This window comes from Heptranchias perlo, chromosome 4, assembly GCF_035084215.1.
Source record: "Heptranchias perlo isolate sHepPer1 chromosome 4, sHepPer1.hap1, whole genome shotgun sequence".
Taxonomy (NCBI): domain Eukaryota; kingdom Metazoa; phylum Chordata; class Chondrichthyes; order Hexanchiformes; family Hexanchidae; genus Heptranchias; species Heptranchias perlo.
The window spans coordinates 4333430-4361250 of record NC_090328.1 but is presented as its reverse complement, the minus strand read 5'-3'; the positions used below and the strand labels follow the sequence as shown (position 1 = coordinate 4361250).

The window sequence follows — 27821 nt, the reverse complement described above, 5'->3', positions numbered from 1 at the left end:
TATATATATATATATATTTAATTACATAAAGTTCATAACACTGGTGCTTCAAAACTGTGATCAAAGTCTCATATAAAAATTATTTTCCCATTGTTGTGATGCTATCCGTGCTCAGGATATCCACGATAGTGAAGGGAATATTCATCCTCTTGACAGTAGATTCCCAGTGCCTCCTGAAGCTTCATCTCCTCTTGCCTGAGCTGCATAGAGTCAACCTGGTCATATATGACTGCCAGAGACCACATGGGAGACAGGTACCAGGATTTGATGGTGCCATCTTTGCCGATTAGCAGCATCATAAAGTGGTCCTCGCTGACCCGGAAGTGATCACGCAGGCCTTTCACCGCCATCGAGGAAAGCTCCTCAGTCTCGGTCTGGGTCCTCCCTATTTTCAGTAAACCAAAGCAAACGGTTCAACAAACAAATCAAATTTGCTCTCAAACTAAGTCTCGTCAGCTTCGCCCGGTTGATAGCGCTCGAGCTTCTGAGTCAGAAGGCCGTGGGTTCAAGCCCCACTCCAGGACTTGAGCTCGTGACCCAGGCTGACGCTCCAGTGCAGTGCCGAGGCAGTGCTGCATTGTTGGAGGTCTTTCAGTTGAGCCATTAAACTGAGCCGAGTGGCCCAGTGTAACTATCACTCAGAACTTAACGAATGAACCAATCTGTAACCCAACAAATGCCCTTACCATTCAACGGAAACAATTCCAGAGATCCCGAGGCATCTTCCCCTGAACCCATCAACTTCAACAGGGCAAAGTGTCGAATTCCTGATCAAATGCAGAACACAAGCAAAGTTTGCTCTTTTAAAAAAAACACAACACAAAATTTTTGCATTTACACTGCCATAAATGTCATCGAAGCTTCAGCATGGTTTGTGGTAGTGTGAAAGCTGGCTCACTTGGTAGTACTCTCACCTCTGTGTCAGAAGGTTATGGGTTTAAGCCTTATGCCAGGATTTGAGCATCAAATAGGATACGGTAGTAGTAATGGTACTGGACGTAATCTAGAAATCGTGAGTTCAAATCCTGCCATGGCAGTTTGAGAATTTAAATTCAGTTTTTTAAAAAATCAGTAAACAATGTGACCATGAAGCTGTTGTTTTGTTGTAAAAACCCCAACTGGTTCACTAACGTCCTTTAGGGAAGGAAACCTACCGTCCTTACCTAGTTTGGCCTATATGTGACTTCAGTCCCATACCAACATGGTTGACTCTTAACTGCCCTCTCAAGTAGCCTAGCAAGGCCATTCATTTCTCAGGGCAACTAGGGATGGGGAATAAATGGCCAGCCTTACCAGCAACACCCACATCCGGGGAACGAATTGAAAAAAAGCATAATCTGGGTTGACTGTCCAGTACTGAGGAAATGCTGCATTGTTGGAGGTGTCGTCTTTCAGATGAAACGTTAAGCTGTAGTTACATAGGAACAGGAGTAGACCATCAAGGCCCCCCCTGAAGCCTCTTCCACCATTTAATTAGATCATGGCTGATCTGTACCTCAACCCCATTTACCCAGTTCTGCCTGTCAGTTCAGCTGGCTGTTGAAGATCCCATTACAGTCTTTGAAGAATAGGATGGAGTCTTTCCAGTGTCCTGGCCAACATTCGTCCCTCGTCTACCACCAAAGGAATAACGCACGCATTTATTTTGACGCTGAGGGATCTTGCTCTGTGTAAAATGGATACCATGTTTGCCCTTATCACCACTGCAGAACTTCAAAGTAAATTCACCGTATTTAGTATGGTATATGTTGAAATGCCTTGACGAGCAGGAGACCAAAGCTCCAGCCTCTGAATACTGGGATGCTATCCAGCAGGGAACTCGCGTCCGATGGGAGTGCAATGGAATCTAGCTGGTTCTCCCAATAGGGAGTTGTGAATCAGTCTAACGGCCTGTCCACGTGATAAGGGGACTTTTGTTACGGAAACGATTCGGAGCACGATCTGCTGGGTGTAAAGCAGTGGAAGACATGGGTTGCTTCATGTGCCACTAGGCATGGAAGAGAAAGAAGAAGAAGATGTCGAAATAACTTACCCATGTTGCAGGCCTGGCCGTGCACCGTTGTGATCTGCTGTTGAAATGTCCACTCTTCATCGTCAGGAGATGAAATGATCAACAATCTTCGTTTCCACTGTAACCTTAGAATACAGAGTCAATGTGGATCTCACTTAACCCCCGTCAATTAACTTTGTCCTTTCTTGCAATTCCCAAACTGTGCTACAACATTTCCACTCTCCGATTCCAGTGCTTATTCCCTGTTTGAATCCCTTCAATCAAGTTTCCACCCCTCCCACAGCACTTGACGAACTAAAGCTACCATCCTCTGTGAGTGTGCTTTATCCCTCGTTGTCTTCCTTGGCCTCTCTGCAGCCATTGACCGTCGATCACACCATCCTCCTCCAACGCATCTCCTCTGCTAACCAGCTTGGTGGGACTGCCCTCGTTTAGTTCTACTCTTGCCTATCTGATCATAGCCACAGCATCTCCAGCAATGGCTTCTCTTCCCACCTCCACATTGTCACCTCAGGAACCATCCTTATCCCCCTCCTCTTCCTCATCTACATGGTGCCTTTGGCGACATGATCCACAGTCACGCGTACGCTGATGACACCCAGCTCTATCTCTCCACCACTGCCTCTGTGATATCTGACAGGCTGCTGCTCCCCAGCGTCTCAAAATGTAAAATTCTCATTCTTGTGTTTATATCCCTCATGGCCTTGCCATTCTCTAGCTCTGTAACCCCCCATGTCCGACATACAATCTTAAATGAGCCAAAATTTTCTCCAGCTAAACATGGGGAAAACCAAAGCCATCATCTTTGGCCCCCACCACAAACTCTATACCCTAGTCACCGATTTCACCCCTCCCTCACCACTGTCTCGGGCTGAAACAGACCGTTTACCCCCTCAGCATCCTGTTCGACCCCAAGCTGAGTTTCTGACCTAATACCCTCTCATTGACAAAGATCTCCAACTTCCACCTCTGTTACATCACCCACCTCAACCCTACCTCAGCCTATCTGCTGTTGAAACCCTCATCCATGCACTTGTCACCTCCAGACTCAACTATTCCGATGTTCTCCTGCCCAGCCTCCCACCCTCATTAACCTTTAGCTCATCCAAAGATCTGCTGCCTGTATCTTATCCTACACCACATCCCACTCATCTATCAGCCCTGTGCTCACTGACTTGCATTGGCTCCTGGTCCCCCAACACCTCAAATTAAAAAATTCTCATCCTCTTGTTTAAATTCCTCCATGGCCTCAACCCTTACTACCTCTGTAAACTCCTCCAGCCCAATAACATTCCCCGCCACCAAACTTTCCATTCATCCGATTCCAGCCTTTTGTGCATGTCCCCCTCTCTTTATCCCACCATTGGCAGCTGTGCCTTCAGCTGCTTGGGTCCCGAGATCTGGAATTTCCTTCCTAAGTATTTCTGCTTCTCCACCACCCTATCCTCCATTAAGACCCTCCATAAAGCCCACCTCATCGACCAAGCCTTTGATCAGTTCTCATAATCTCTGCCTCTGGCTCAGCATCTGTGTTTCCTCATTACTCCATGAAGAGCTTTGAGAATTTTTTCTGTATTAAAGGTGCCATATAATGTTGTTTGATGATAATATTATTGCAAGTCTATAACACACACTGACTCATGCCAATTGCCAGCTTTTGCCAAAATTGCCTGTACTGCCTCTTTGGAAATGGTACATTATTGAGAATCTGGTTACACTCCAGATTAGTACAAGACCCAGTGTTACGAGAACCTAGTTTTCAATCTGGCACATGCTGTACAGTGCTCAATTCCAGCAAACAGACACACTGCGAGTGGGAGACACAGAGAGTGTGACCAGCTGAGGGAGGCAATTCACAAACCAATGCATTCGACTTCAATACATCAATTATTGGGGAAAGAGCAGGGGAGTGGGACTAATTGGATAGCTCTTTCAAAGAGCCGTCACAGGCTCGATGGGCTGAATGGCCTCCGCCTGTGCTGTACCCACAATGATACTATTAATGTTTGGTTTTGCTTTCTCTCCTGTCCTGAGGACCTTGCTAATGTATTGTTGAGGCATGCCAGCTGCCTTCTGATCCCTTACCCAAGGAGTCATTATCTGTCTGCGGGTCCAGTATTGGCGATAATACTCAACTCGATTATCAATATCCACACCACTGGAGGGCATTACAGAGAGACGTTACAGGGCCTGACCGTGTGCTGCGATTGGAGAGAAACTGTCCCCATTGGCGGAGGGGTCAAGGACCAGAGGGCACAGATTTAAGGTGATTGGCGAAAGAACCGAAGGTGACATGAGGAAAAAACGTTTTTACACAGTGAGTGGTTAGGATCTGGAATGCACTGCCCGAGGGGGTGGTGGAGGCAGATTCAATCATGGCCTTCAAAAGGGAACTGGATAAGTACTGGAAACGAAAAAAATGCGCAGGGCTACGGAGATAGGGCAGGGGAATGGGACAAGCTGGATTACTCATGCACAGAGCTGGCGCGGACTCGATGGGCTGAATGGCCTCCTTCCATGCTGTAACCTTTCTATGATGCTATGATTCTATAAACATCAGTGGACATACAGTCTTTAACCCACTGAGGCTTCAATGTGAACTGTGCATGTTAATTCATCTCCTTCGCACCACTGGGCTCAGTATCCCTTCTGGATCACAGTGATATCCTTGGAGTTCACCGTTTATAGACTGTACATGGTGTGAGGAAGGAGAGTAAATGGGCTAGGTACAGTCCATGATAGGGTAGAGTGTACGTGGGCTGTGGGAGGAGATTAAATGGGTGAGTAGAGTCCCTGATAGGGCAGAGTGTACTTTGGCTGTGGGAGGAGATTAAATGGGTGGGTAGAGTCCATGATAGGGGAGAGTGTACATGGGCTGTAGAAGGAGATTAAATGGGTGGGTAGAGTCCATGATGGGGAAGAGTGTACATGGGCTGTGGGAGGAGATTAAATGGGGGGGTAGAGTCCATGATAGGGGAGAGTGTAGATGGGCTGTGGGAGGAGATTAAATGGGTGGGGAGAGTCTATGATAGGAGAGAGTGTACATGGGCTGTGGGAGGAGATTAAATGGGTGGGGAGAGTCTATGATGAGGTAGAGTGTACATGGGGTGTGGGAGGAGGTTAAATGGGTGGGTAGAGTCCATGATAGGGGAGAGTGTACATGGGCTGTGGGAGGAGTGGGGTTGATGGGCCCAGTAGTCTTTACTCATTTGATGCTTTCTTATGCCCCTGAAGGACATTGAGATGCAATGTGGGGGAGGGGTGGCGATACTTCTGCAGTAAAGGAAGATCCCTGTTGACCACGTACATCGCTATAGAAACACAGACTGAGAACCCCTCACACATACCTGGAAAGAAATTTGTTGATGTTGACAAAACTGTCCTGTTTGACACAGGTGACGCCATTTTTGTTATCTTCCTGTATCTCCAGCTGCCTGGAGGGAAGAGTATCCATGTAATCCACCAGAACCTTAATAGGGATAGGGACATCAAAATATTGCTGGGGGAGAAACACAGAAATACAAAAGAGAGCAGTTAGTAGACGGAACCTGCATCAATAGCCCTGTGGAATAGACCAACATCATCCTTACGATAAATAATCTAACTGTTACTTCACATAACAAACTCAGCAATGCCCTGCTGTTTGGAACATTAAGAACAGGAGCAGGCCATTCAGCCCCATTCATTTAGATCATGGCTGATCTGCACCTCAACTCCATTTTCCCACCCTTGCTCCATATCCCTCTATTCACTTACAACAACAACAACAACAACAACAACTTGCATTTATATAGCGCCTTTAACGAAGTAAAACGACCCAAGGCCCTTCACAGGAGCGATTGTCAAACAAAATTTGACACCGAGCCACATAAGGAGGTATTAGGAACAGGTGGCCAAAAGCTTGGTCAAACAGTTAGGTTTTAAGGAGCGTCTTAAAGGAGGAGAGAGAGGTAGAGAGGTTTAGGGAGAGGAGCATAGATAAGGTAGATAGTCAAAACCTTTTCCCAAAGGTAGGGGAGTCTATAACGAGGGGGCATAGATTTAAGGTGAGAGGGGAGAGATACAAAAGGGTCCAGAGGAGCAATTTTTTCACTCAAAGGGTGGTGAGTGTCTGGAACGAGCTGCCAGAGGCAGTAGTAGAGGCGGGTACAATTTTGTCTTTTAAAAAGCATTTGGACAGTTACATGGGTAAGATGGGTATAGAGGGATATGGGCCAAGTGCAGGCAATTGGGACTAGCTTAGTGGTATAAACTGGGCGACATGGACATGTTGGGCCGAAGGGCCTGTTTCCATGTTGTAAACTTCTATGATTCTATGATTCTATATCCAAAGCTTAGGGCCGAGGCAGCTGAAGACATGGCCGCCAATGATTAAAATCAGGGATGCGCAAGAGGCAAGAATTGGAGGAGCGCAGAGATCTCAGAGGGTTGTAGGGCTGGAGGAGGTTACAGAGATAGGGAGGGGAAAGGCCATGGAGGGATTTGAAAACAAGGATGAGAATTTTAAAATCGAGGCGTTCCTGGACCGGGAGCCAATGTAGGTCAGCGAGCACAGGGGGTGATGGGTGAACAGGACTCGGTGTGAGTTAGAATACGGGCAGCAGAGTTTTGGATGAGCTCAGGTTTATGGGGGGTGGAAAATGGGAGGCCAGCCAGAAGAGCATTGGAATAGTCCAGTCTGGAGGTAACAAAGGCATGGATGGAGGGTTTCAGCAGCAGATGAGCTGAGGCAGGGACGGAGACGGGCGATGTTTTTTTTTATTCGTTCACGGGATGTGGGCGTCGCTGGCAAGGCCGGCATTTATTGCCCATCCCTAATTGCCCTCGAGAAGGTGGTGGTGAGCCGCCTTCTTGAACCGCTGCAGTCCGTGTGGTGACGGTTCTCCCACAGTGCTGTTAGGAAGGGAGTTCCAGGATTTTGACCCAGCGACAATGAAGGAACGGCGATATATTTCCAAGTCGGGATGGTGTGTGACTTGGAGGGGAACGTGCAGGTGGTGTTGTTCCCATGCGCCTGCTGCCCTTGTCCTTCTAGGTGGTAGAGGTCGCGGGTTTGGGAGGTGCTGTCGAAGAAGCCTTGGCGAGTTGCTGCAGTGCATCCTGTGGATGGTGCACACTGCAGCCACAGTGCGCCGGTGGTGAAGGGAGTGAATGTTTAGGGTGGTGGATGGGGTGCCAATCAAGCGGGCTGCTTTATCTTGGATGGTGTCGAGCTTCTTGAGTGTTGTTGGAGCTGCACTCATCCAGGCAAGTGGAGAGTATTCCATCACACTCCTGACTTGTGCCTTGTAGATGGTGGAAAGGCTTTGGGGAGTCAGGAGGTGAGTCACTCGCCGCAGAATACCCAGCCTCTGACCTGCTCTCGTAGCCACAGTATTTATATGGCTGGTCCAGTTAAGTTTCTGGTCAATGGTGACCCCAAGGATGTTGATGCTGGGGGATTTGGCGATGGTAATGCCGTTGAATGTCAAGGGGAGGTGGTTAGACTCTCTCTTGTTGGAGATGGTCATTGCCTGGCACTTATCTGGCGCGAATGTTACTTGCCACTTATGAGCCCAAGCCTGGATGTTGTCCAGGTCTTGCTGCATGCAGGCTCGGACTGCTTCATTATCTGAGGGGCTGCGAATGGAACTGAACACTGTGCAGTCATCAGCGAACATCCCCATTTCTGACCTTATGATGGAGGGAAGGTCATTGATGAAGCAGCTGAAGATGGTTGGGCCTAGGACACTGCCCTGAGGAACTCCTGCAGCAATGCCCTGGGGCTGAGATGATTGGCCTCCAACAACCACTACCATCTTCCTTTGTGCTGGGTATGACTCCAGCCACTGGAGAGTTTTCCCACTGATTCCCACTGACTTCAATTTTACTAGGGCTCCTTGGTGCCACACTCGGTCAAATGCTGCATTGATGTCAAGGGCAGTCACTCTCACCTCACGGTAGGCGATCTCGGTGACAGAGCAGATATGTGGTCGGAAGCTCATCTCGGGGTCAAATAGGACGCCAAGGTTACAAATGGTCTGGTTCAGCCTCAGACAGTGGTTAGGGAGAGGGATGGAGTCGGTGGCGAGGGAACGAAGTTTGCAGCAGGGACCAAAGACAATGGCCTCGGTCTTCCCAATATTTAGTTGGAGGAAGTTTTTGCTCATCCAGTACTGGATGTTGGACAAGCAGTGAGACAAATGAGAGACAGTGGAGGGGTCGAGGGAGGTGGTGGTGAGGTAGAGCTGGGTGTCGTCAGCGTACATGTGGAATCCGATGTTGTGTTTTCAGACGATGTCGCCGAGGGGCAGCATGTAGATGAGAAATAGGAGGGGGACAAGAATAGATCCTTAGGTGACTCCAGAGGTAACGGTGTGGGAGCGGGAAGAGAAGCCATTGCAGGTGATTCTCTGGCTACGACTGGAGAGATAGGAATGGAACCAGGCGAGCGCAGTCCCACCCAGCTGGACAACGGAGGAGAGGCGTTGGAGGAGGAGGAGCATCTGCGAAGAGAAAGGGGCAGGTTGTGAAGTTTCATAGAATGGATACAGCACGGAAGGAGGCCATTCGGCCCATCGAGCCCATGCCGGCTCTTCGTAAGAGCAATCCAGTTAGTCCCATTCACCTGCTCTTTCCCCGTAGCCCTGCAAATTTTCTCTCTTCAAATATTTATCCAATTCGTTTTTGGAAGCCACGATTGAATCTGCTTCCACCACCCTTTAAGGCAGCGCATTCCAGATCAAAATGATATTCCTCACGTCGCCTTTGGTTCTTCTGCCAAGCACCTTAAATCTGTGTCCTCTGGTTCTCGACTCTTCTGCCAATACAGTTTCTCTTTACTCACTTTGTCTAAACCCGTCACGTACACTTCACCGCAAACCGACAAACAGCCACCAAATCATGTGGCAAAATATCCAAATTTTAACTCAACTCATTTGGTAGTGCTCCTGCCTCTGAGTTAGCAGGTTGTAGGTTCAAGCCCCACTCCTGCCTTGAGCACATGATCTAGGGTGACACTTTAATTCAGTACTGAGGGAGTGCTACAATGTTGGAAGCCCTGACCTTCAAGTCAGATCCCATCTTGGCTGTTGTATTCGTTTATGTGGCAATACTTGACTCAGAGCAGGGAGTTCGCCCAGTGTCCTGGCCAACATTCCTCCCTCAAGCAAAGACAGATTAACCGTTCACTCATTCTTGTTGCTGTTTGTGGGATTCTGCTGCACGCACTTCAGAATTAATTCAGTCTGTGCTCTGGGACAAGTCTGAGAGATAATCATAGAATCATAGAAGTTTACAACATGGAAAAAGGCCCTTCGGCCCAACATGTCCATGTCGCCCAGTTTATACCACTAAGCTAGTCCCAATTGCCTGCACTTGGCCCATATCCCTCTATACCCATCTTACCCATGTAACTGTCCAAATGCTTTTTAAAAGACAAAATTGTACCCGCCTCTACTACTGCCTCTGGCAGCTCGTTCCAGACACTCACCACCCTTTGAGTAAAAAAATTGCCCCTCTGGACCTTTTTGTATCTCTCCCCTCTCACCTTAAATCTATGCCCCCTCGTTATAGACTCCCCTACCTTTGGGAAAAGATTTTGACGATCGACCTTATCTATGCCCCTCATTATTTTATAGACTTCTATAAGATCACCCCTAAACCTCCTACTCTCCAGGGAAAAAAGTCTCAGTCTGTCCAACCTCTCCCTATAAGTCAAACCATCAAGTCCCGGTAGCATCCAAGTAAATCTTTTCTGCACTCTTTCTAGTTTAATAATATCCTTTCTATAATAGGGTGACCAGAACTGTACACAGTATTCCAAGTGTGGCCTAACTAATGTCTTCTACAACTTCAACAAGACATCCCAACTCCTGTATTCAGTGTTCTGACCAATGAAACCAAGCAAGCTGAATGCCTTCTTCACCACCCTATCCACCTGTGACTCCACTTTCAAGGAGCTATGAACCTGTACTCCCAGATCTCTTTGTTCTATAACTCTCCCCAACGCCCTACCATTAACGGAGTAGGTCCTGGCCCGATTCGATCTACCAAAATGCATCACCTCACATTTATCTAAATTAAACTCCATCTGCCATTCATCGGCCCACTGGCCCAATTTATCAAGATCCCGTTGCAATCCTAGATAACCTTCTTCACTGTCCACAATGCCACCAATCTTGGTGTCATCTGCAAACTTACTAACCATGCCTCCTAAATTCTCATCCAAATCATTAATATAAATAACAAATAACAGCGGACCCAGCACCGATCCCTGAGGCACACCGCTGGTCACAGGCCTCCAATTTGAAAAACAACCCTCTACAACCACCCTCTGTCTTCTGTCGTCAATCCAATTTTGTATCCAATTGGCTACCTCACCTTGGATCCCGTGAGATCTAACCTTATGTCACAACCTACCATGCGGTATCTTGTCAAAGGCTTTGCTAAAGTCCATGTAGACCACGTCTACTGCACAGCCCTCATCTATCTTCTTGGTTACCCCTTCAAAAAACTCAATCAAATTCGTGAGACATGATTTTCCTCTCACAAAACCATGCTGACTGTTCCTAATCAGTCCCTGCCTCTCCAAATGCCCGTAGATCCTGTCTCTCAGAATACCCTCTAACAACTTACCCACTACAGATGTCAGGCTCACCGGTCTGTAGTTCCCAGGCTTTTCCCTGCCGCCCTTCTTAAACAAAGGCACAACATTTGCTACCCTCCAATCTTCAGGCACCTCACCTGTAGCTGTCGATGATTCAAATATCTCTGCTAGGGGACCCGCAATTTCCTCCCTAACCTCCCATAACGTCCTGGGATACATTTCATCAGGTCCCGGAGATTTATCTACCTTGATGCGCGTTAAGACTTCCAGCACCTCCCTCTCTGTAATATGTACACTCAAGACATCACTATTTATTTCCCCAAGTTCCCTAACATCCATGCCTTTCTCAACCGTAAATACCGATGCAAAATATTCATTTAGGATCTCACCCATCTCTTGTGGTTCCGCACATAGATGACCTTGCTGATCCTTAAGAGGCCCTACTCTCTCCCTAGTTACTCTTTTGCCCTTTATGTATTTGTAGAAGCTCTTTGGATTCTCCTTTGCCTTATCTGCCAAAGCAATCTCATGTCCCCTTTTTGCCCTCCTGATTTCTCTCTTAACTCTACTCCGGCAATCACTATACTCTTCAAGGGATCCACTTGATCCCAGCTGCCAATGCATGTCATATGCCTCCTTCTTCTTTTTGACTAGGGCCTCAATCTCCCGAGTCATCCAAGGTTCCCTACTTCTACCAGCCTTGCCCTTCACTTTATAAGGAATGTGCTTACCCTGAACCCTGGTTAACACACTTTTGATGGCCTCCCACTTACCAGACGTCCCTTTGCCTGCCAACAGACTCTCCCAATCAACTTCTGAAAGTTCCTGTCTAATACCATCAAAATTGGCTTTTCCCCAATTTAGAATTTTAACTTTTGGGCCAGACCTATCATTCTCCATAGCTATCTTAAAACTAATGGAATGATGATCACTGGTCCCAAAGTGATCCCTCACTAACACTTCTGTCACCTGCCCTTCCTTATTTCCCAAGAATCATAAGGTGCTTTAAAAATGCAAGTCTTCTCCAAAATAACCAGAGTGAAAATATATAACATTGGAGTTTAAAACGAACGACGTCAACTCTCACCTTAACTTTCATATCGTATTCAACGAATACCATAAAGAATTCATCAAAAGTCATCCCAAACTCTCTCCGGAGTTGTGCAATCAGATCGACACTGGCTGTTCCGGGTACAGAATTTCCAAGTGACGATTCATTCTCTAAGACATGGAAATGAAAGGATATATTAAGGAAGTGCAAAGTGTGTGGTGCCTCCAAAACCTCGTCTTCCTCTTTCATCTGAAGTATGTATTTCTCCCTCTACCCATGACTCTCTCTAATGTCCAAGTCGCTCCACGACTTGAATCCTGCCGAGATATCTGGGGAGGCTCTTCAAAAACATGGGCGGAACGCAAGAAAAAGTTTGTCGTCTGGTAGTGAAACTAGGAAGAGGAGGAGGTCATTCAGCCCCTCGGGCCTGCTCCACCATTCAGTTAGATCATGGCTGATCTGTACCTCAACTCCATTTACCCGCCTTTGTTCCATATCGCTTGATACCCTTACCTAACAAAAATCTATGAATCTCAGTCTTGAAAATTCCAATTGACCCCCAGCATCCACAGCCTTTTGGGGGAGAGAGTTCCAGATTTCCACTCCCCTTTGTGTGAAAAAGTGCTTCCTGATTTCACTCCTGAACGGCCTAGCTCTAATTTTAAGATTATGTCCCTTGTTCTGAATTCCTCCACCACAGGAAATAATTTCTCTACATCTACCCGATCGATTCCTTTTAATATTTTAAACACCTCGATCAGATCACCCCTCAATCTCCTATATTCAAGGGAATAGAAACCAAGGGTGCAAATGTTACACCCTTGTTCAAAAAAGTGTGTACGGATAAACCCAGCAACTACAGGCCAGTCAGTTTAACCTCGTTGGTGGGGAAGCTTTTAGAAATGATTATCCAGGACAAAATTAATGGTCACTTGGACAAGTGTGGATTAATAAAGGAAAGCCAGCACGGATTTGTTAAAGGCAAATCGTGTTTAACTAACTTGATTGAGTTTTTTGATGAGGTAACAGGGAGGGTTGATGGGGGCAATGTAGTTGATATTGAGTAAATGGACTTTCAAAAGGCGTTTGATAAAATGCCACATAATAGGCTTGTCAGCAAAATTGAAGCCCATGGATTAAAGGGGCAGTGGCAGCATGGATACAAAATTGGCTAAGTGACAGGAAACAGAGAGTAGTGGTGAATGGTTGTTTTTCGGACTGGAGGGAGGTGTTCAGTGGTGTTCCCCAGGGCTCGGTACTAGGACCACTGCTTTTCTTGATATATATTAATGACTTGGACTTGGGTGTACAGGGCACAATTTCAAAATTTGCAGATAACACAAAACTTGGAAGTGTAGTAAACAGTGAGGAGGACAGTGATTGACTTCAAGAGGACATAGACAGGCTGGTGGAATGGGCGGACACGTGGCAGATGAAATTTTAAACAGAACAGGGAGAAGTGATTCATTTTGGCAGGAAGACCGAGGAGAGGCAATATAAACTAAATGGTACAATTCTAAAAGGGGGTGCAGGAACAGTGAGACCTGGGGGTATGTGTTCAAAAATCATTGAAGGTGGCAGGACAGGTTGAGAAAGCGGTTAAAAAAGCATACGGGATCCTGGGCTTTATAAATAGAGGCCACAACTGGAGTATTGTGTTCAATTCTGGGCACCGCACTTTAGGAAAGATGTGAAGGCCTGAGAGAGGTTGCAGAAAAGATTTACTAGAATGGTTCCAGGGATGAGGGACTTCAGTTACATGAGTAGACTGGAGAGGCTGGGGTTGTGCTCCTTAAAGCAGAGACGGTCGAGAGGAGATTTGATAGAAGTGCTCAAAATCATTACGTGTTTAGATAAAGTAAATTAAAAAAAACTGTTCCCATTGCCGGACAGGTCGAGAACCAGAGGGCACAGATTTAAGGTGATTGTAAAAGATCCAAAGGCGACATGAGGAAAAGCATTTTTACCCAGGGAGTAGTTATGATCTGGAATGCGCTGCCTGAAAGGGTGGTGAAGGCAGAGTCAATCATGGCTTTCAAAACGGAATTCGATAAATACTTGAAAGGAAAAAATTTGCAGGGCTACGGGGAACGAGTGGGGGAATGGGACTAACTGGATTGCTCTCACAAAGAGCCGCCATGGGCTCGATGGGCCAAATGGCCCCCTTCTGTGCTGTAACCATTCTATGATTCTAAGTATAAGGGATTGCTCCCTCACTTCTGACTTCCATCCTTTCTCTCACTATTGGAATAATTTATTTGGCTCTGTCAAATGCCTTCAAGATGTAACCCAGCGTCAGTTTGGCTCAGGGATAGCACACTCGTCTGGATTGGAAGGTCGTGGGTTCGAGCCCCACTCCGCGACTTGAGCACGTCACTCCGGTGCAGTAACGAGGGAGAGCTGCATTGTCGGAGGTGCCGTTTTTTTTTGGATAAGACATTAAAACCGAGGCTCCCATCGGCCTGTTCTGGTAGACGTAAAGAGCTGGGGGGGGGGGGTTCTCCCGGTGACCTGACCAACATTTCTCCCTCAACCAAAATGTCCAAAACCTTCACCTCATTAATGGTTGTGGGACCTTGCTGTGTGCAAACTGGCTGCAGCATTTGCTTATAAAACAACAATAACTGCACTTTAAAATTAATCCATTGGCTGTGAAGCACTTTGGGATATCCCCAGATGTAAAAAGTGCTACATTAGTGCAAGTTCTTCCTCATGTACAGGCAACACAATTATATTTTTTGAGTCACATTGAGGTGGTTTGATGTGTATTGGGACATCACACACGAGTATCTGGAAAGCAAACAACAACAACAACTTGCATTTATATAGCATCTTTAACGTGGTAAAACGTCCCAAGGAGCTTCACAGGAGCGATTATCAAACAACATTATACACTAAGCCACAGAAGGAGATATTAGGACAGGTGACCAAAAGCGTGGTCAAAGAGATTGGTTTTAAGGAGCGACTTAAAGGAGGAGAGAGAGGCGGAGAGGTTTAGGGAGGGAATTCCAGAGCTTAGGGCCCAGACAGCTGAAGGCACGGCCGCCAATGGCGGGGCGATGAAAATCAGGGATGCACAAGGGGCCAGAATTGGAGGAGCGCAGAGAACGCGGAAGTTTGGAGGAGGTTACAGAGATAGGGAGGGGGCGAAGCCATGTTGGGATTTGAAAACCAGGATGAGAATTTTAAAATCGAGGCGTTCCCGGACCAGGAGCCAATGTGGGTCAGTGAGCACAGGGGGGGATGGGAAAACGGGATTTGGTGCGAGTTAGAATACGGGCAGCAGTTTTGGATGAGCTCAAGGTTACGGAGGACAGAAGACGGGCGGCCGGCCAGGAGAGCATTGGAATAGTCGAGTCTGAGGGTAACAAAGGCATGGATGGGATGAGCTGAGGCAGAAAACAAAAGGGCGCTGGTAACTCGTTTGGATTAAGGGGTGTGCCTCTTTTTAAAAGAAAGTTTTTCCACCCCAGGTAGGTGGTGGAGTTTTCAAAGCAGGCACTGATTTCAGGAATGCACAGTATGTGCACTTGCAATTGAGTTCTGGCCCCCTGATTGACAGGAGCCCTGAGTGGAGGTCAGCAGTTTTGTGGCAAACTACATTCCTGAATTTGAACCACGCAGGGAAACCATTTTTTCTGTGCATCAAATAGCATAATAACAGGGGGCAGCCACGGACAGCAGTGAAACACAGAGATTTCTCATTAAACTTAAGTTAATGGGAAGGGAAAAACTAAAGGAGTATCATTGTTGGAGAATGGAACATTTTTAAAATCCAACAAGCACTCCAAGATCATGGGTATAGCTCCCTCTACACTGTCCCATCAGACACTCCCAGGGCAAGTACAGGGTTAGATACAGAGTAAAGCTCCCTCTACACTGTCCCATCAGACACTCCCAGGGCAGGTACAGGGTTAGATACAGAGTATAGCTCCCTCTACACTGTCCCATCAGACACTCCCAGGGCAGGTACAGCACAGGTTAGATACAGAGTAAAGCTCCCTCTACACTGTCCCATCAGACACTCCCAGGGCAGGTACAGCACGGGTTAGATACAGAGTAAAGCTCCCTCCACACTGTTCCGTCAAACACTCCCAGGGCAGGTACAGGGTTAGATACAGAGTAAAGCTCCCTCTACACTGTCCTATCAAACACTCCAAGGGCAGGTACAGGGTTAGATACAGAGTAAAGCTCCCTCTACACTGTCCCATCAAACACTCCCAGGGCAGGTACAGCTCATGTCAGGCGGAGAGTAAAGGACCCACTACACAGCACTGATAATCTCCTACTACATCAGGCATCATCCCGATTACACCAGTAGGATTTTTCCCATTTCCAAAAGCCAGTAGGACTGTTAGGGGCATTTCTATGCTGTTGCTCCAACACCCCCCTGAGAATTGGGTTCAGGCTGCTCCAACCTCACTTTACTTAGGATGCTTACAGCCAGAAGAAAAAAGCAACTTTCATCTCACGTTTGCACTAGTTGTGAACCCAGATGCCAGAGGTGATAGGTCAGTGCCCTTCCTTACCACCACATCTAGTTGCCCGCTTACCAAACACTTGAGAACTGAACAAATCTGGATTGTATTTTGTTTTTCTGTGGGAATTTTACATAACATCCCCTTCACCTTCCCCCCCCCCACCCTTCTGCTATTAGATGCCCTTCTTCACCTGCCTTGGCTCTGCGGTGGAGAGGATGGGCACACAGCTGTTGTATTAAATAATGAGAAAACAGGTCTCCTAAAGAGGCTACTGGAATAAGACGCCACATTACAAAACGGAGAGTTGTTCAAATAAATGATTATAACCTGGTGGGGTTTTTTTTTTTAATTTGCAAAGAATGAAGTGGGTTGCGACTCCAATGAGATTAAAAATAACAAATTGTTGAAAAATAATAAGCAGAAGTATCTCTGGGATGGTTAAAAACAAGGTAAGGAAGAAAACGGTCAGTAAACAACTTGGGTATAACTACAGGTAGAGTAGCTGCTGTCTCGTGGAACAGACCCAGGAAGGAGGGTGTACTGAAATCACTGTATCTCTCTTCTACGGACTGGGTAACGATGCTCTGTCTGCATCTTGGCAGTGCTGTTAATAACGTAGTAAAGTTAAACTGTTCTTGTGAGACTGTTAATCTGGTGTCCGAAACCATAAGACTGTATTCACAGAGAGTCAACACAGCTTGCTGCCAATTCCCCCTTGCTGGAAAGCTTCAAGGAAGCACGTCTTCACACAAAGGACAGTGGAAACCTGGAACTCTCTGCCCCAGGAGGCTGTGAATGCTGGGGGTCAATTGAAATTATCGAAACTGAGATTGACAGTTTTGTTAGGCGGGGGTATTAAGGGTTACGGAACCAAGGAGAATAAATGGAGTTAAGATATGGATCAGCCATGATCTAATTGAATGGCAGAACAGGCTCAAGGGGCTGAATGGCCTCCTCCTGTTCCTATGTTCAAAAACTGCCCCAGATGTGATGCACCTCTGCAGGTGAATAGTCTACCAAAACTCACCGTCAAGGCTCATGCAGGAAGAAGGGGCACTCGGGCGAGGTTAGCAGAGGGTGAACAGCTCCCACGGAACAGCCCCCCTAGTATGGATTCAGTGCCTTCAGGAGAGGAATAGAGGGGGAAGGTAGGAGGCGGCCGGGGTGGGGGGTGGAACAGTAGGGAAAGCAAACCCCAATGGAGTCCTCCTCCTGACGAAATGCCTAGAACATGACCTCGTCATAACGAACACCCTGTTCCACCAGAGGGACAAGTACAAGACCTCATGGCAACACCCCCACTCTAAGCACTGGCACCTAATAGACTACATCATCGTCTGAGCGAAGGACCTCAAAGATGTCCGCATCACCCGCGCCATGCCCGGAGCCGACGGCTGCTGGACTGACCACCGACTAATCCGCTCTACCATCTCCATCAACCTGGCCCCAAACCGGCAGCGGCAGAAAAAAACTCTGCCGCAGGAGACTTAATGTCGCTGGACTCAAAGACCCTGAGAAGACAGACCTGCTCAACCGTCTCCTTACAACCAACCTGGCGACGACCAACGAGCCAGAGTCGCAGAGTGCCCACAGCGTCTGGTCCGCCCTAAAAGCCACCAGAGTCAGCACCGGCGAGGAGACGCTCGGTGTCTTGATCAGGAAACACCAAGACTGGTCCGACGAGAACGATCAGGAGATCCAGGATCTCCTAGAACGTAAACGCAAGGCGTTCCTGAATTGGCAGCTCCACCAAAACTCGGGCGAGAGGAAACAGGCAGCTGAAGGCCGAGGTGCAACAAAGAACCCGTGACCTAAAGAACAGATGATGGGTGGAAAGAGCGCAGGAGACTCAGCAACTCGCCGACAACCACGACGTGCGCGGCTTCTTCAGCGCAATTAAAGCCACCTACGGTCCGAGTACCCAGGGACCGACCCCACTGAGAGCCAAACATGGAGAGGCGCTCATCAAAGACAGAGAGGCAGTCAACGCCCGCTGGAGAGAGCACTTCGAGGACCTCCTCAACCAAGACCCAGTCCTCGACGCAAGTGCCCTCGACACCGTCCCGCAACACGCGACCCGCCACCATCTCAGCACAACCCCAGCCCGCCACCATCTCAGCACAACCCCAGCCCGCCACCATCTCAGCACAACCCCAGCCCGCCACCATCTCAGCACAACCCCAGCCCGCCACCATCTCAGCACAACCCCAGCCCGCCACCATCTCAGCACAACCCCAGCCCGCCACCATCTCAGCACAACCCCAGCCCGCCACCATCTCAGCACAACCCCAGCCCGCCACCATCTCAGCACAACCCCAGCCCGTCACCATCTCAGCACAACCCCAGCCCGTCACCATCTCAGCACAACCCCAGCCCGTCACCATCTCAGCACAACCCCAGCCCACCGTGAGGTCGAAAAAGCCATTCGACAGCTGAAGAACAACAAGGCCCCGGTGCAGATGGAATCCCCACTAAAGTACTAAAACACGGCGGAGAGGCACTCTTGACACCAGGCGTACCTAAAAATGAGCTGCCAACCTGGTGAAGCTACAACTCAGGACGACATGCATGCTAAATAGCGGAAGCAACATGCTACAGACAGAGCTAAGTGATTCCACAACCAACGGATCAGATCAAAGCTCTGCAGTCCTGCCACGTCCAGTCGTGAATGGTGGTGGACAATTAAACAACTAACGGGAGGAGGAGGCTCTGTGAACATCCCCATCCTCAATGATGGCGGAGTCTAGCACGTGAGTGCAAAAGACAAGGCTGTAGCGTTTGCAACCATCTTCAGCCAGAAGTGCCGAGTGGATGATCCATCTCGGCCTCCTCCTGATATCCCCACCATCACAGAAGCCAGTCTTCAGCCAATTCGATTCACTCTACGTGATATCAAGAAACGGCTGAGTGAACTGGATACAGGAAAGGCCACGGGCCCCGACAACATCCCGGCTGTAGTGCTGAAGACTTGTGCTCCAGAACTAGCTGCGCCTCTAGCCAAGCTGTTCCAGTACAGCTACAACACTGGCATCTACCCGACAATGTGGAAAATTGCCGAGGTATGTCCTGTCCACAAAAAGCAGGACAAATCCAATCCGGTCAATTATCGCCCCATCAGTCTACTCTCAATCATCAGCAAAGTGATGGAAGGTTTTGTCAACAGTGCTATCAAGCGGCACTTACTCACCAATAACCTGCTCACCAATACTTAGTTTGGGTTCCGCCAGGACCACTGGGCTCCAGACCTCATTACAACCTTGGTCCAAACATGGACAAAAGAGCTGAATTCCAGAGATGAGGTGAGAGTGACTGCCATTGACATCAAGGCAGCATTTGACCATGTGTGGCACCAAGGAGCCCGAGTAAAATTGAAGTCAATGGGAATCAGTGGGAAAACTCTCCAGTGGCTGGAGTCATACCCAGCACAAAGGAAGATGGTAGTGGTTGTTGTAGGCCAATCATCTCAGCCCCAGGGCATTGCTGCAGGAGTTCCTCAGGGCAGTGTCTTAGGCCCAACCATCTTCAGCTGCTTCATCAATGACCTTCCCTCCATCATAAGGTGAGAAATGGGGATGTTCGCTGATGATTGCACTGTGTTCAGTTCCATTCGCAACTCCTCAGATAATGAAGCAGTCTGAGCCCGCATGCAGCAAGACCTGGACAACATCCAAGCTTGGGCTCATAAGTGGCAAGTAACATTCGTGCCAGACAAGTGCCAGGCAATGACCATCTCCAACAAGAGAGAGTCTATCAACCTCCCCTTTGACATTCAACGGCATTACCATCGCCGAATCCCCCACCATCAACGTCCTGGGGATCACCATTGAGCAGAAACTTAACTGGATCAGCCATATAAATACTGTGGCTACAAGAGCAGGTCAGAGGCTGGGTATTCTGCGGCGAGTGACTCACCTCCTGACTCCCCAAAGCCTTTCCACCATCTACAAGGCACAAGTCAGGAGTGTGATGGAATACTCTCCACTTGCCTGAATGAGTGCAGATCCAACAACACTCAAGAAGCTCGACACCATCCAGGACAAAGCAACCCACTTGATTGGCACCCCATCCACCACCCTAAACATTCACTCCCTTCACCACCGGCGCACAGTGGCTGCAGTGTGTATACCATCCACAGGATGTACTGCAGCAACTCGCTAAGGTTTCTTCGACAGCACCTCCCAAACCCGCGACCTCTACCATCGAGAAGGACAAGAGCAGCAGGCACATGGGAACAACACCACCTGCACGTTCCCCTCCAAGTCACACACCATCCCGACTTGGAAATATATCGCCGTTCCTTCATCGTCACTGGGTCAAAATCCTGGAACTCCCTACCGAACAGCACTGTGGGAGAACCTTCACCACACGGACTGCAGCGATTCAAGAAGGCGGCTCACCACCACCTTCTCAAGGGCAATTAGGGATGGAGAATAAATGCCGGCCTCACCAGCGACGCCCACATCCCATGAACGAATAAAAAAAAAACACAAATACACGACCTTATCGCCCTTGTCTGGAAGGAAGAGAGCGTGCCGGGAGATCTCGGAGACGCTGTAATTGTGACCATCTTCAAGAAAGGAGATAGGTCCGACTACGGAAATTACAGAGGAATTTCCCTACTGTCAGCCACGAGAAAGGTCATCGCGAGAATCCTCCTCAACCGCCTCCTTCCAGTGGCCGAAGAGCTCCTCCCTGGGTCTCAATACGGCTTCCGCCCGTCAAGAGGCACAACGGACCTGATCTTTAGCGCGTGACAAGTCCAGGAAAAGTGCAGGGAGCAGCATCAACCTCTGTACGTGGCCTTCATCGATCTCGCAAAGGCCTTCGACTCTGTCAACCACGAGGGATTGTGGAGCATCCTCCTCAAATTCGGCCGCCCGCAGAAATTCGTCACCATTCTCCGCCTGCTCCACGATGACATGCAAGCCGTGATCCTCACCAACGGATCCACCACAGACCCAATACGAGTGCAAACTGGGGTCAAGCAGGGCTGAGTCATCGCACCAATGCTCTTCTCCATCTTCCTCGCTGCAACACTCCACCCCATCACCATGAAGCTCCCCGCCGGAGTGGAGCTAACCTGCAGGACAAGTGGGAAACTGTTCAACCTTCGACACCTCCAGGCCAGAACCAAGACCACCCCAACTTCTGTCATCGAGCTGCAGTACGCAGATGACGCCAGCGTGTGCGCACACTCAGAGGCCGAGCTACAAACCATCGTTGATGCATTCACCGAGGTGTATGAAAGAATGGGCCTCAGGCTAAACATCTGGACGACAAAGGTCCTCTACCAGCCCGCTCCTGCCACACAACACTGCCCCCCGACCATCAAGATCCACAGTGAGCCTCTGGACAGCGTGGGTCATTTCCCATTCCTCGGGAGCCTCCTCTCGGTGCGAGCAGATATCGACGATGAAATTCAACATCGACTCCAATGCGCCAGTGTAGCCTTTGGACGCCTGAGGAACAGAGTGTTCGAAGACCGAGACCTCAAATCCAGCACCAAGCTCATGGTCTACAGAGCAGCCCCGTGGTCCCCACCCTCCTGTACACATCAGAAACATGGACAATGTACAGCAGACACCTCAAATCCCTGGAGAGATATCAACAATGTTGCCTTCGCAAAATCCTGCAAATCCACTGGCAGGATAGGTGTACCAACGTGACCATTCTCTCCCAGGCTAACATCCCCAGTATCGAGGCACTGGTCACGCTCAACCAGCTGTGATGGGCGGGCCACATTGTCCGCATGCCCGACACAAGATTCCCTAAACAAGTGCTCTACTCCGAGCTCCGCAATGGCAGCCGATCACCAGGAGGGCAGAGGAAAAGCTATATGGACACGCTCAAAGCCTCCCTAAAAAAATACAACATCCTCACCGACACGTGGGAATCGCTTGCCCTAGAACGTCCAAACTGGAGGAGAAGCATCCGCGAAGGCGCCAAATCACCTCGAGCGTCACCGAGTGGAGCACGCGGAGGCCAAGCGTAAGCAGCGGAAAGAGCGCGCAGAATCCAGAGCGTCTCACCCACCCGCCTTATTAAACACCGCCTGCCCCACCTGTGGCAGAGTCTGCGGCTCCAGGATTGGACTATTCACACACCGCAGAACCCACCCTCCCGGAGTGGACGCAAGTCATCCTCGATCCTGAGGGACTGCCAAAGAAGAAGAAGAGGGGGAAGGTAGGAGGGGGTGGGGGGGGCGGGGGGTGGTGGAACAGAGTGGCACTGGGAGGAATGGGAGGTGCAGTCTGTGGGCCGTCACTCACCGGTCTGGTAATGCTCCACCTTCAGTGTGCTGTTAGACAGCGAGCCCAGGATGGTGATCACACTGATTCTCCTGATGGCCAACTGACACACGTTCTCCAGGTACTGATCCCTCTGCTGCACGTACAGCTCACTGTCTTTGCTGGGTGCGGTGACAAGCTGTCAAAACACGACAAGGTGCATCACAGAAACTGATAGCGGCAGAGCCAGTACACCGACGAGGAACTCGACTCCCCATTCATCATTTCACAGCCCATTCAGAAAACCCACTGTTCATTCATCACTCATTATTAAACACCAGGGGTTTTTATTATTCATCATTGAGATGTGGGCGTCACTGGCAAGGCCAGCATCTATTGCCCATCCCTAGTTCCCCTTGAGAAGGTGACGGTGAGCCGTCTTCTTGAACCGCTGGTAGCGGTTTGATACAACAGAGGGGCTTGTTAGGTCACTTCAGAGGGCAATTAAGGGTCGATCACGTGAGTGTGGGACTGGAGTCACATATAGGCCCAGACCGGGTAAGGACGGCAGGTTTCCTTCCCTAAAGGGACATTAGTGAACCAGTTGGGTTTTTATGACAATCCGACAGCTTCACGGTCACTTTTACTGACACCAGGTCATTGTGTCACGGGGAGAGGATTCGATACTTTGACTTTCCAGGAGGAATCTAGCGAGTTTTAACGGATATTCTGTGTTGCGTTTTGACATTGTCTCTCTCTATTAGGTACAGGAGTCAGCCAAACACCACTGAAGTCACGTCATCAGGATGGTCACACTACAAGATTGGATGAAAAGACTGATCCATGAGCTGGGGTTTGAGAGAGGAGTTATACCGAAAATCAATAACTCAGGAATATATTACAACTAACTGACAGCCTTCTTTCACCAATATTTCTGCAACAGAACTTATTGGTACTCAACCGCAACGTAACGTGCATTTAAATAGCGCCTTTAGTATAGCAAAACATCCCAAGACACTTCACAAAGTGTAATCAGAAAGAAGATGGACCCTGAGCCAAAGGAGGAGATATTAAGGGGAGCTTGGTCAAAGAGGTGGGGTTTAAGGAGGATCTTAAAAGGACAAGAGGGAGGTGGCAAGGCAGAGGTGTTTAGGGAGGGAATTTCAAAGCGTGGGGTCAAGGCAACTGAAGGAGTGGACGTCATTGGTGGGGTGAGGGGGAGGGGGGGGGAGATTACACTAAAGAGCTACATGCAAAACATTTTTCGTACAGACTTCCACTCCTTACTTGAATGATGGTCCTTATTCACAAATCTTTGAAGGTGGCAGGGCATGTTGATAAGGCGGTTTACTTGGCTTTGTAAATAGGGGCATTGAATACAAAAACAAGGAAGTTATGCTGAACCTTTACAAATCACTGGTTACGCCTCAGCTGGAGTATAGTGTTCAATTCTGGGCACCACACTTTAGGGAGGATGTCAAGGCCTTAGAGAGGGTGCAGAGGAGATTTACTAGAATGGTTCCAGGGATGAGGGTCTTCAGTTACATGGAGAGACTGGAGAAGCTGGGGTTGTTCTCCTTAGAGCAGAGACGGTTAAGGGGAGATTTAACAGAGGTGTTCAAAATCATGAGGGGTTTTGACAGAGCAAGTAGGGAGGAACTGTTTCCTCTGGCAAGTGGGTCAGTCACCAGAGGTCACAGATTTAAAATAATCGGCAAAAGAACTAGAGGGGAAATTAGGAGAATTTTTTTCACACGGAGAGTTTTAATATCTGGAACGCACGGCCTGAAAGGGCGGTGGAAGAAGATTCAGTAGGAATTTTCAAAAGGCAATTAGACATTGAAGAGGACTAATTTGCAGGGTTATGGGAGTGGGACTAATTAGACAGCTCTTTCAAAGAGCCGGCACAGGCACGACGGGCCGAATGGCCTCCATCTCTGCTGTAAGATTCTATGAATCCTTCCAGGATTTTCCTTCCTTTAAAGTTCTCACGGATCCACTTGTTTCCGTGCCTTCTCTCGGATATGAAGAATGAAAGGAAATCAACCCGTGCCACCCACTCAGAGCTCTTTACAAATTAAACACAGTTTCAAATGCAAAGTCACCGCTTACTCTGCGGAAACTGCCCTGCACTGGACACGGGGCAACCGCCCTGCCCTGGACACGGGGCGGCCGCCCTGCCCTGGACACGGGGCGGCCGCCCTGCCCTGGACACGGGGCGACCGCCCTGCACTGGACACGGGGCGACCGCCCTGCCCTGGACACGGGGCGGCCGCCCTGCCCTGGACACGGGGCGGCCGCCCTGCCCTGGACACGGGGCGGCCGCCCGGCGCTGGACACGGGGCGACCGCCCTGCCCTGGACACGGGGCGACCGCCCAGCACCGGGTCACGGGGCGACCGCCCTGCCCTGGACACGGGGCGACCGCCCGGCGCCGGGTCACGGGGCGACCGCCCGGCACCGGGAGACGGGGCGACCGCCCAGCACCGGGGGACACGGGGCGACCGCCCAGCACCGGGGGACACGGGGCGACCGCCCAGCACCGGGGGACACGGGGCGACCGCCCAGCACCGGGGGACACGGGGCGACCGCCCAGCACCGGGGGACACGGGGCGACCGCCCAGCACCGGGGGACACGGGGCGACCGCCCAGCACCGGGTCACGGGGCGACCGCCCGGCGCCGGGTCACGGGGCGACTGCCCGGCACCGGGAGACGGGGCGACCGCCCAGCACCGGGGGACACGGGGCGACCGCCCAGCACCGGGGGACACGGGGCGACCGCCCAGCACCGGGGGACACGGGGCGACCGCCCAGCACCGGGGGACACGGGGCGACCGCCCAGCACCGGGGGACACGGGGCGACCGCCCAGCACCGGGGGACACGGGGCGACCGCCCAGCACCGGGGGACACGGGGCGACCGCCCAGCACCGGGGGACACGGGGCGACCGCCCAGCACCGGGGGACACGGGGCGACCGCCCAGCACTGGACACAGGAGCCAAATACACACCCAAGCCCAGTCAGACTTGGTGAATCCTGTTACTCTGGACCTGGGTTCCTCCGGCACGGTTTTTTTTTAAAACATGACTCACCAAAAGTCTTCGCCTGTTCCGAAAATGGTCCAAAAACTCCGCCAGCTCCCGGCGGGGGGTCTGCTTCTGGCTTCTGGAGCCGCCCTTCTTGTTCTTGCGGTTTCTCCTGTTCTTTCTGCCCTTGTTTCGGACTCCTTTGCCCGAATTCTCCCCTTGCTCGCCTTCCAGTTTCTTGCCTTTGGGTCGAGCGGATGGCGGGGTCTCCTGGTCCTGGCTCAGACCCCTTCCCTCCTGCTGTCCTGCCCGTGTTGTCTGATCCCGGGTCGACCCTTCAATGACCGAGAGCCCGGGGGGTTTGGGAAGGGTGTTTCCGATGGGAGGCTCCGTCAGTTGGCCCCTTGCCCGGTCGCTCTCAGGACTGGAAGCCGATGCTGCAGATTCTTCTTGGGGATGTGTGACGGGGCTGAGAACGACCTTTCCCTGGATTGGAGTCGCCCATCCAGGGGCATTGGAGGGAGGCAACAGCCCGGGGCGAGTGGCTGGAGTGGTGAGTGACCCGTAACCCCAGCCTCCTGACTCGGTTGGGTGATGTGCCGGAGGTGAGGGCTCGGTCGCCAGAGTTTGTCGGGTGGGCAGACCGTCCTGGGATCGGACTGTGCTTGGCTTGGATTGAGGGATTCCTGCCCTCTCTGGGTTCCTGTCTTTCACTTGCTGGGCTGTCGAGAGTTGGGACCGGTCCCATTTCAGGCCGGCAGTCTCGGATCCGGATGGTTGGAGACCCCGGGCAGTGCCAGCCCTGGACCGGTTCTGAGGAGCCCTGCCGGAGGTGACTGGGGTGGAGCCCGTAGATTGGACTCGAGGATTGCGGGACACTTGGCTCCCATTCGGCCGGCGCTGGACGGGGTGCCTGAGATTGGCCGCTAGCATCTGCTGAACTCTCTGTTTGATCTGGTCCTTCAGACTCGCCACCTTCCCCAGCCCCGGTGGTACTGGGCTGGAGGGGGACCCTCTCGGTTTAGCTGGGGTCCTGGAGGTCTCGGCTCTTCTCTCCCCAGTTGAGCTCGGGGGTGAGGTTGAGTCTTTCTGTTTGCCCGGTGTTCTCCTGCCTTCTGGGGCCAACGCTACTGGTTTGCCCGGGAACCTAACACCCTGAGATCTGATGGGCTTCTGAGAATTGGGGGACGCTGATCTCAACCTGCTGTTGACCAGAGTCCAGTTGACCGGGTTCCTATTGACCAGAGTCCTGTTGACCGGGCTCCTGTTGACCAGAGACCTGTTGACCAGAGTTCTATTGACCAGAGTCCTGTTGACCGGGCTCCTGTTGACCAGAGACCTGTTGACCAGAGTTCTATTGACCAGAGACCTGTTGACCAGAGTTCTATTGACCAGAGTTCTGTTGACCAGAGACCTGTTGACCGGGCTCCTGCTGGAGGTGTTGAGCTGCCTTGAGCCCAATCTCCCGGCCCCACCACCTTTGCATTTCACCTGCTGGCCCCTCCTGGTCATGCTCTCGACCTTCCTGAGCGGCATCTGGTCCACCGTCTCCAGAACCGCCTCCATCCGCACCGCGTAGGGGAAACGCTCGTAGAGCTGCATCGTCTTCCTGAGCAGCACCATGCTGAACTGACCCTCCTCCAGGGACAGGCGCTTCGTTATCTGCCCCACCGCCTCGGGCTCCACCTTCTCCTCCGAGACCTTGCCTTCCTGGGAGACCCTCATCAACTTGCCCTGGGAGGCGGTGGCCCCGTGGAACAAGACCAGGATCAGGAGGTCCCTCTCGGCCAGCTGGCATCTCAGCTCCTTGCTCCTCACGTCTATCTGCTTCTCCATCAGCCGGTAGGAGTTGTCCGAGGGATCCGGGGCGGCGAGGACCAGCAACCGAAACTTCCCAAAGTGATGGGCTAGAGGACCCAACTCGGTCTTGGCCGCGGAGAGGAGTTGCTGGACGCTCCTCTGGGAGCTTCTTCTGACGCCAGGCGATGGGGAGATCCCAATCCTACTGGGGCTTCCTCCTCCTCTCCTGGTGGCAGTCAGGGCCAAGGAGCCGGCCCGAGATGGCTGAAATCGTCCCTTCCCTCTCCCGGGGACACCAGGCAAGCTGCCCGCCCCGGCTAGGAGCAAAGGAAGTAGCAGAAGGCAAGTCATGGGCGCGTTGCTTTGGGCGCACATTCTCTCCCCTCTCCATCCAGATCACAGACTGACTCCAAGAGCAAGCCGAGAGCACTGAATCCCTGCCCACAGCCGGAACATAAAGCACTCAGGCACACGAGTTTCCTGGTCTATTCCAATCTTGCAACAAATGCTGCCAATATGGGGAAGAGTAACCATTTTTTTTTGTCTTGTTTAAAGTTTTTTTTGTGTGTGTGTAGATACTGGAATATAATTAAAATAAACAGCTGGCGTCCAGGTGCGACCAAGACTAGGAAATGGTGTT

The 27821-nt window shown here is 50.5% G+C and overlaps 1 protein-coding gene across 1 annotated transcript; it reads right to left on the bottom strand.

The window, feature by feature from the left end:
* LOC137320696 (coiled-coil domain-containing protein 80-like) lies at positions 1 to 27821 on the bottom strand. The gene is made up of 7 exons (XM_067982387.1): positions 25448 to 27821; positions 22400 to 22556; positions 11686 to 11819; positions 5359 to 5510; positions 2033 to 2136; positions 687 to 767; positions 1 to 385 (listed from the first exon to the last, which is right to left on the bottom strand). The coding sequence occupies exons 1-7, from the start codon at positions 27554 to 27556 to the stop codon at positions 102 to 104; spliced, it is 3021 nt and encodes a 1006-aa protein (XP_067838488.1). The 5' UTR covers positions 27557 to 27821; the 3' UTR covers positions 1 to 101.